The 9,971-nt window shown below is 37.7% G+C and overlaps 1 protein-coding gene across 1 annotated transcript; it reads left to right on the forward strand.

Annotated features, from left to right (window-relative positions):
* Window positions 1–8,249: 8,249 nt before the first annotated feature.
* LOC149224551 (uncharacterized) lies at window positions 8,250–9,617 on the forward strand. Its single transcript, XM_089388210.1, has 2 exons — window positions 8,250–8,540; window positions 9,081–9,617. The coding sequence occupies exons 1-2, from the start codon at window positions 8,250–8,252 to the stop codon at window positions 9,615–9,617; spliced, it is 828 nt and encodes a 275-aa protein (XP_089244336.1).
* Window positions 9,618–9,971: the final 354 nt, after the last annotated feature.

The following is a 9,971-nucleotide window of genomic DNA, read 5'->3' on the forward strand; positions in this document are numbered from 1 at the left end:
CCGTAAATGTACCTAAAATCAAACCCTCCTAAATTCCTCTAAAATTGGAATGGTCTAACTGCTAAGAACACTTCAATATCATAAAACTTGTGATTTGAAATGAAACAAAATCATGCACATTGGTTAGTAGAATGGTCTACCAGCTAAAATATATAAAAGTCAATGGCTTCATGTAAATGGGAATAGTCCACATATTGATAAGAGACTCCTTGATTCATATCAATTGTTAGCGAGAAAAAGATAAGTGAGAATGAACATTACTAATAAGAGAATAGTATGCAAGTTATAATACCTACACCAACAAGCACTAAGAGAACCAATAAAGGAGAGAATAATCCACACCAATCATAATTTTACAAGAGTATTAGAAATTGCTAACAATAATATTTTTGTTAACATATAAAGATAACTGACAACGCTAAAAAGAGACTGTTTTCATGGAGAGTTTATTCATGGCTATCGGCCTTCTGACTTCCAATTATTTAGCTACCTTAGACTCTTCAACTACCTTGGTTTGGTGAGCATTTTGTCAAAATTTACCTTTACCCTCAGGTTGGCTATTCAACTCAATTGTGAATATAATATCCAATTAAAATAATAATTATAAATTATTTGACGCGAGGTAAACCTCATTAATGAAAAATGTTGACTCTTTTGTGCATACATTTCCAGCACAAGTATGATGACTAGCACAATAACTCCCACTTTCTAGGCTTCATACATTGAGGTCATTTTTATTCATAGTAAAAACTTAAGTGAAACTTAGACTTGATGGTTACTAGGCCTTTGGCTAAAAATCATATCCTCTCTTCATGATGCATGTTGTTGAATATTACAAGTATGGGCCTTGCATTGTTGTAAGACCCTAGTTTTGATAATGATGGAATATAATATATTATCAAACAAGATGGTTATGAGGAGCACAAAAGGGGCTATGATTCCCCTAAAGGGGAAGGGGAAAGTGGGCATATATGAAAGTAAATCCTCCATTGTCAAGTGTCATCTAGAGATCTCTTTTTCCACTATGAAAAAATTTACCAACTTAAAAAGAACATTAGTGAGTTCTCATTTTTTTAGAGGTGTTACATTTTGTGGTGATTTTTACCCTCGTTTTGAAGAGTGTGTTACTGGTAGCACCCATTTTTATTTTGTGGATTTGGAGTTAGACAAATTTTCGACAGGCATCAAAATTTTCTGAAGGAAACTATGTAGTGGATTAAACTTGTCGACATTTCGAGTGGACACTCCACCCATCATCAAGGACTATAAAGTTGAATTGTGATAAGAGTGAGTGCTAACCAGTCATTAAATGGACAAGAGATTAAAATATGAGTGAGTGATGATCTGTTTTCTTACTAGTCCATGATCATGGGTGGAGTGTCCACCCTAAATATCAAATAGGGTAAACATCTACACATTTTATCCAAAAGTTTTTTTACAATTAGAATAACGGTCAAGTGTAAAAATAGTAAAAAGATAAAGTTAATTAGCAAGAATAAAATAAATTATCAAACAATAAAAAATAAATTAATAAAGTTGAGAATATAATAAATTAATTAATTAACTTCTTTTTCTTTTTTCTTTTTTTATTGTGGTTCACCGTACTAGAGATGGATACTAACTACTTCCATGAAAAGCACACCTATGTCTAGGTGAGCGAGTGCAAATGGAACCCGTGTGGTGAGCCAACTATCTTTCTGTTATTAATTAATTAATAATAGAAAAAAAAACAATTAATCAATGAATTAATAAGTAGGGGGCGAGGAAAATCACAAATCAAGTAAAAGGGTGGAGGGGAGAAAGGGAAATTAAAGAAAGTTGTTGTGTTGATTCGATAATTATAAAATGGAACAAAAGCAAGGATGATTTGAGAGCTTTCACTCTCCCCCTTTTCTTGATTCTTGACTTTCCTCCCCCACTTATTACTTAGTTGACTTATTATTTTTTAATTAAATTGACCATTAATCTAAATAATTTATTATATTCCTAATCTTATTAATTTATTTATTTTTACGGTTTGCTAATTTTTTATATTCTTATCAATTAACTTTATTTTTTACTATTTATAGTGTTGACCATTATTCTAATCTCTTGGCCTATGCAAGAATTAATTAACACTAGTTTTTACTATATTTCAACTTTCTGTCCCAATGATGGTGGAGTGTCCACTCAAAAAGTTGGACAGAGTTAATCCACTACACAGTTTCATTCCTAAATTTCTCACAAAACTTTATGTCTTCTTATTTATAAAGTATGGACATGTTTTTTCAAACATTTGTTTTTAAGCTTTTTTCAAGTTTGTTTTAATGTTGTTTTTTAAGATTTTATCAACTTCTTGTATTTTTTATTTTTATTTTTAAATTAAAATTACAAATTAATTCACATTATAGCCTTGTCAACTATTATCTTAAAATATTGGAAAAACATAAAATTGACTCTCCAAAAATAATATTAATTAATTTTTTTAGTTAATTATTTTTGAATAATTTACATTAAAAAACTAACTTCAAAAATGTAAATAATGTTTTTAAGGAAAAAATTATTAAAAACACCTTTCCATTTAAAAAAATTGCAAAATACCTTTTAAAAGACAACAACTTTAATAATAATAATAATAATAATAATAATAATAATAATAATAATAATAATAAACAAAAACAAAAACAAAAAACTAAATTTAAAATACCAAAAATTATTAAAAAAATAAAAATAGAAAACCAATTAAAAACTACAAAATAAAAATAAAATATGTATGTGATTTTGAAAATGTATATATGGAAAAAAACAAAATAATGTAAAACTAGCATATTTTGAAATAGGTGAAGGAGACACCAAATTGGTGTAATTTTAATTTTTAAATTAAAATTACAAATTAATTCACATTATAGCCTTGTCAACTAGTACATTAACATATTAGAAAAAACATAAAATTGACTCTCCAAAAACAATATTACTTAAAAAATTTATTAGTTAATTAATTTTGAATAATTTACATTAAAAAAAATTAACTTGAAAATTGTAAATAATGTTTTTAAAGGAAAAAATAATTAAAAAACACCTTTCCATTTAAAAAATGAAAAATACGTTTAAAAAAAAACAATCTTAAAAAAAAAAATTAAAATACCAAAAAATATTAAAAAAAAAAGAATTAAAAAAATACAAAATAAAAGTAACATATTTATGTGATTTAGAAAATTTAACTAGAAAAAAACAAAATAGGTGAAGGAGACACAAAATTGGTGTATGAGACCCCCTTTTTTGTGGGACAAGGGTTAACCATTAGGCCCATAAGCTAAATTGAGACCCCCTTGTTTGTGGGACAAGGTACAAAATAAAAATAAAATACATATGTGATTTTGAAAATGTAACTGGAAAAAAACAAAATAGGTGAAGGAGACACCAAATTGGTGTAGGAGACCCCCTTGTTTGTGGGACAAGGGACCCACCTCCACACATGCTCTTAACCATTAGGCCCACAAGTTGTATTGAGACCCCCTTGTTTGTGGGAAGGGACCCACCTTCACACATGCTCTTAACCATTAGGCCCACAAGCTGTATTGAGACCCCCTTGTTTGTGGGACAAGGGACCCACCTCCACGTAGTGATTTGACTGCTAAGTCTACGAAGGCATACATACTCTACCCCCCTTTGGTTTTGAACATGTGACCTCTTAGGAGGAAACACATGGTCTTAACCATTAAGCCCACTCTAGGTGTATAAGTGATAGGTGCTTCCAAATTCTAACACACTAACACTTACCAATAAAATCAATCTTTTACATATCCACCTAATATTTATTTTTTTCACATTATCTTCTCTCACTTATATTATGTTAGCTTTCATTATTCATGCAACATTCACTAACAATTATGGCATGCATAGGTTAAAACAAAACTAATATTTACCATTAGTAACATTCCTTTTCTCAGTTTTTGAGCTCTGCCATGAAACCCTAGCTGCTCCGCGGCGCCTCTATGGTTGCTCTGCGGCTCATGGCTTTGGGCCCCCTGCCCTCCTTCTGCGCTCTTTTTTTTCAGATCCTGCAGTTCAAAGCGTTCATCTTCTGCTGGGAGGGACGAGCAAGCCAGGCTCGCCCTCATGAAGGTCCCAAGCTCACCCCAGGCAGGCCTGCCTTCATCTGCCGAAGCCTTCTCTCGGCTCTTGGCCAGTTTGTCGCAGAATAAAATAAGTGAAGCAACCAAGTTTGTCAAGAGGTTGGAAGACATCCCTGAAATCTCCCTACCGTTAGAGATCCCGATCCAAGTCACCCTTTCCTTGGCTGAGCAGGCTCTCGTTGGCCAGTTCATTGGTCTATGGCCTTCTCCTAAGACCACTGAGAACTGGGTTAACATGAACTAGGCTCCCTTGATCAAGAGCAGCGTCACCTCTTACTTCTTAGGACGAGGGTTTTTCCTCTTCGAATTCACATCTAAGGATGACAAGGACCTGATCTTTCAGAACGACCCCTATTTCATGGGCCCCCAGGGCCTTTACCTCAATAGATGGACACTAGATTTCGACCCTGCAGTCGATGTTCCCACGGCTGTCCCTGTATGGGTCAGACTCCCTAATCTCCCAGTTCATTACTGGAACTGGGACTTACTGAAACACATCGGAAACACCCTTGGGAAATTCATAGATAGGGCAAATAACAAAGATCAATATGACTGTGCCCGTATCTGCGTTGAAGTAGACCTAGAGGTGGGTCTCCCAGAAGCCATCAATATCAAAGTAGGAAACTGGACCCATTTGCAGAAGCTGGATTACGAGCAGCTGCCTTTCAAATTCCGAAAATGTCATGTCTATAGCCACTTCGGTAGAGGATGCCCAACCAATGTGGAATCAGATAAGGGGAAAGAAGAAGGTTGGAACCAGGTCAAGTGCGCCAGGAAAATCTAAAAGAAGGCTGGTCTAAACAGAAGAGGTACTTAGGCCCCTCCACAGCATCCGCCTCCTAGAATGGAACAAGAAAATAAATTCACTCCTCTAAGCTCGCAAATATAGGAAGCTCAGGAACCAGAAAATAAAAAATCAACCCCACCCTCTAAAGGAACCCCCAAAGGTTCTGGAAATGGAGTTGAGCAAGCTGGAAGTGGTGTTCCAGCAATAGATATTGCATTCGCTGAGAGCTCCAAAGGAAATATTGTCGAAGTAGAGGAAGATGAGCATGAATCGGATTGCTCAGAGGAAGAAGGGGAAATAGGAGAATCCCAAGCTTCAATAAGGAGATCCACAAGAGGCCGTAAATCAGATCGGGAAAAAAGAGAGCAGGAAACTTTCAAGGACAAGCTCCAAGGTAGCCAGCCAACCCTTGAGAAGTTATTAGCATCAAAAGCAAAGACGGCGAGAAACCAGCCCCAAGGCTCCAAGGGAGCCAACCAGAAATACAAATGATGAAGATAGTCTCCTGGAACTGTAGAGGTATGGGGAGCAGAATCAAAGAAGAAGCCATCAGAAGTTTAATAAGAGCAGAAACTCTTGACATACTTCTCATATAGGAGACCAAACTGGAAGACTACGTCTTCCTTCAGGCAAGTAAGAAACTCTAGAACAAATGTGAGGTGAAAGCAGTCTCAGCCCGAGGGGCTTCCGGAGGGTTGGGAACTCTTTAGAACGCTAGCAAATTCTCTGTCATTTCTGAGACCCTCAATACTCACTAGCTGCTCTTAAAATTGTAGCACTTATAATCAAAAGAGATTATCAGTCTCTTTAATGTGTACATCCTCATGAACACTGTGGAAGAAAAGACCTGCTGGGACTCCATAAGAACCCAAGCAGATCTCGTTAACCTTGAGAATACCATCATGGCAGGAGATATTAACCTCACTCTCTTATCACCGGACAAGAGAGGAGGCAACATTGTTCGAGATCCAGCAAGGGAATGGGCGGAGGATCTTAAGCAAGATTGGGACCTGTTGGACACCAAGCCAATCTCTGGTAAGTACACTTGGTCTAATAAAAGAATTGGCCCTGGTCACATTGCTACCAGATTGGATAGATTCTTACTTCAAATCTATTTTCTTCTACTTGGTTTAGAGGATAGAGTTCATAACTTCCCATGCAGCACTTCAGATCATAAACCCATCAAGCTGGAACTGGTGTTTCAGCTTGACCTAGGTCTAATTCCCTTCAGATTCAGCCCACTCTGGGCTAAGGAATTGGACTTCATGCAGTTAGTCAAGGGCATCTGGATGCAGCCAGTCAAAGGCTCCCCCTTTTTTGTCTGGGAGGAGAAGCTCAGAAGAGTGAAAAGGGCTTTAAAAATCTAGGCCAAAAATCTGCCCAATCCAGCAAATGAAAGAAAAAATATTCAATGTATTCTGGAAAATCATCAACTCCAAACTGAAACAAATGATATATCTAAAGAGCTTCTAGACAATGAAGCCCAGCTCCAATGAAACTACCATAAGGTTTGTCTAGCAGAAGAAGAATACTGGAGACTTAAGTCACACAACCTTTGGCTTAAAGCAGGGGACAAGAATTCTTCCTTCTTCCATAAACAAGCTCAGGCAAGGAAATGTACCAATTCCATTTCCAAAATCAAAGATGGAACTATTACCCACAAAGACAATGCAAGCATCAAAAAAGATGCCTCTCTTCATTTTAAAAATCTGTATAGTGAAGATATAAATCTAGACCAAATCTCTGAAATGATTGATGTGGTTCCCTCCTTGATTACTATTGAAATGAATCACCTTCTTGAAGCTAAAGTCTCCAAGAATGAGGTCAAGGACGCCCTCTTCGCCATGGACCCAGACAAAGCCCCTGGACCGGATGGATTCACTACCAGATTCCTTCAATATTGTTGGTTGATTATGGAAAAAGATCTATAAAAAATGGTTATTAAGTCCCAAGCTTGCCAGAAAATCGGAGGCAGCACGAACTCTACTTTTCTTGCTCTCATCCCCAAAGAGAAAGGAGCCAACACCTTCAACAGGTTTCAACCGATTTCGCTATGTAATATTGGTTACAAAGTGATTACTAAATTCATTGCTAATAGACTTAAGCTCATCCTCCCCAAAATAATTCTGGAAAGCCAAGGAGGATTCATTCAAGGGAGACAGATAGTGGACAATTTCATTCTGGTCCAAGAGGCAATCCACTCAAGTCTGAGTTGCAAGGAAAAAGGTATGGTTGTCAAGCTCGATTTAGCAAATGCTTTTGATAGAGTCAAGCATAGTTTTCTACTGAAAGTCTTACACAAATTTGGATTTGGGGAGAAATTTATAAATTGGATTCGAGCCTGCATTTCGGAGCCTTGGATCGCTCCACTAGTAAACGGCAAAGCTGCTGATTTTTTCAAAGCCACAAGAGGGCTCAGGCAGGGGTGCCCTCTCTCACCCCTTCTATTCGTTCTTCAAGCCTCTATCCTCAGTTTCTGTTTAGACAAAAAAATGATGGAATAGGAAATTGTTGGGCTTTGTATAGCAAGAGGTGTTAAAAACATCAATCATGCCCTATTTGCGGATGACACCTTGTTATTGGGAGTTGCCTCTATGCTTATAGCCTCCAGATTTAAAGGAGTCCTGGACGAGTTTTGTTTGATTTTGGGAAGCAGTTTTAACAATGGAAAATGCCATATCTATTGCTCGAACACCACTTCCAGCATGCTCAATTCCATCTCCAAAACCTTTGGTTTCGCAACCTCCTCAAACTGGACTTCCTTCAAGTATCTGGGCCTTCCTGTATTCCTTAAAAGAGTATTCAGCAGAGATTGGCTTCCCCAACTAGAGAAATTCACGAACAAGCTGCTTGCTTGGGGCTTTTCCTAGATCAACATTGTTGGTAAGTCTATCCTTATTAAATTAGTCCTTAACAATCTTCCCTTATTTCAGTTTTCTGTTCTTCTTGCTCCCTCTGGGATTCTCAGAAAAATGGAGGAGACCATTCAGAAATTTTTTTGGAAGGGGGGCAAGCAAAATGGGAAAAAGATTCCACTAGTTAGTTGGGATTCCATCTCCAAACCGCTCTTGGAAGGAGGCTTGAATTTCAAAAATCCTGGTTATCAAAATATCATCATGGGAGCTAAGCTCATTTGGAGAATTATTGCCCCTAACCTTGGCTGGGCACATCTAGCTCTTTGGAAAAAATACTTTAAGGGCAAGCGCTCCCACTGTCTTGAACATCCTTTGCCGCTCCTGAATACGCCTTTCTAGAAACTCTGTTCAAAAACCTATCCGCTTATAAATACTCATACCTAATGAATCCCCGGAAATGGAAAAAGGACCAACCTTTGGACAGACAGAATTATGAACAATGAGCCGCTGGGAGACTGTCTCTCTCTCCAAGCGTTGTGCAGTTGGATGAACGATGTTGGAATGCGTTCCTTGTGGGATATCTCAGCCTGGCAGGATTCACGATGGGCTGGTTGGAAATTTGAAACGCCCCCAGATTTGTCTATAGAACACGAGGAACTACTCTCCAAGCTTCACGGATTGGCTCCATCGCGGATGCGAAGCAGGGATTCTAGAGGTTGGGGTGTACAGGCTGGTGGATATTCCGTTGCTCAGGGATATGCCAAGCTATGCGAGTGCCCCCATGTGGCCACGAATCCAGAGCCATGGAAAGGGATATGGCATTACCCCTCTCTGCCAAAAATCGATTTTTTCAATTGGCTATTATGCCATTCCAAAATCCTGACTGATGAAAATCTGTAGAAGTGTGGCTTCCATGGCCCTTCAAGGTGCACACTTTACAAGGTAAGTCAGGAAAGCGTTTCACATTTGATGCTAGAATGTTCCTTTACTCTACAGATCTAGTCCGCACTACTGGAAATTTTGAGTTCCAGCTTCGAGTTGCCTTCCTCCATTGCTGATTCTTTTGTCAAATGGTTGCAAAGGTACCCTGGTCCTCCTCCAAAAAACAAAATTATTAGAGCTACTTGGTTTATTCTCCCTAAAATTACCTGCTGGAAGATCTGGCTTGAGCAAAACAAAAGGATTTTCAGAAACTACGAGCAGGATGTCAAGCTAGTGATAGTCAAAATTAAATGCCAGTTAAAAGAGTGCCTAAGAGACCACAAAGATGACTTAAATCTCACCTAGCAAGATAAAAATTGGGGATCTTCTCTCGACCTACAGTTCCAAAAATTGGCAAAGAGTATCTTCCTCCCAAAAGCTTGGCAAATAAGGGCTATAGCAAAAGATCTCCATGGATGGATTGCAAACCACCAGAGGCACTCTCTATTTTTTGATGGGGCTGCTAAGGGCAATCCTGGAAGAGCTAGTGCTGGAGGAGTTATATTAAACCCAGCTGGTTTTAGGATTCACAGTTTCGCTTGGGGTTTGGGCATTGCTTCCAGCATTCAAGCAGAGGCTTTGGCTCTTTTTCAAGGACTCAAGATTCTGAAAGTGTTGAACATCAGGGAGGTTAATGTTATTGGAGACTCTCAGGTTATTATTAACACTATGGTGACTCATTCTAAGCCAATGGACCTAAGGCTAGCAAGGTTGATTCACAGAATTTCAGACCTTGGTGACTCTTTCCAGAAATTAAATTTCTATCATGTGTTGAGAGCCAATAATAAGGAGGCGGACACTGAAGCTAACAAAGCAGCCCTTCTTACGGCTGGTGCTCTGCTCAGAGGCAGACAGGAAATATGGGAACCAATTCCTTAATTTAGAAAATTGTCATGTTTTATTGCCTTATGTTAAATCAGTTTGTTTGTACCCACAAGCTTGGGAAAATCTCTGAAATTGACCACATAGTTGCAGCTAAGAAGAGATGTGAGCTAAACATAATTGTCACGGTCTTGCAAGGCTATTCGGCACTTATCGTTTTAGACTCACCTTTTGTAATCCGCTCTTTGGCATTAAGGCCAAGTTTCTAATATATCCACTACCCGTTTCTGTAAAAAAAAAAACCAATTATGGCATGCATAGAAGCATTGATTAAAGTCACTTTTTCCTAGTGTTTTTTATCAATTTTTTTTAGTGCTTTTTAAAACAATATTTTGATTAACCAATTAAAAA

This window comes from Pinus tabuliformis, chromosome Q (assembly GCF_031772625.1).
Source record: "Pinus tabuliformis cultivar Carrire ecotype Pingquan chromosome Q, CPIR1, whole genome shotgun sequence".
Taxonomy (NCBI): domain Eukaryota; kingdom Viridiplantae; phylum Streptophyta; class Pinopsida; order Pinales; family Pinaceae; genus Pinus; species Pinus tabuliformis.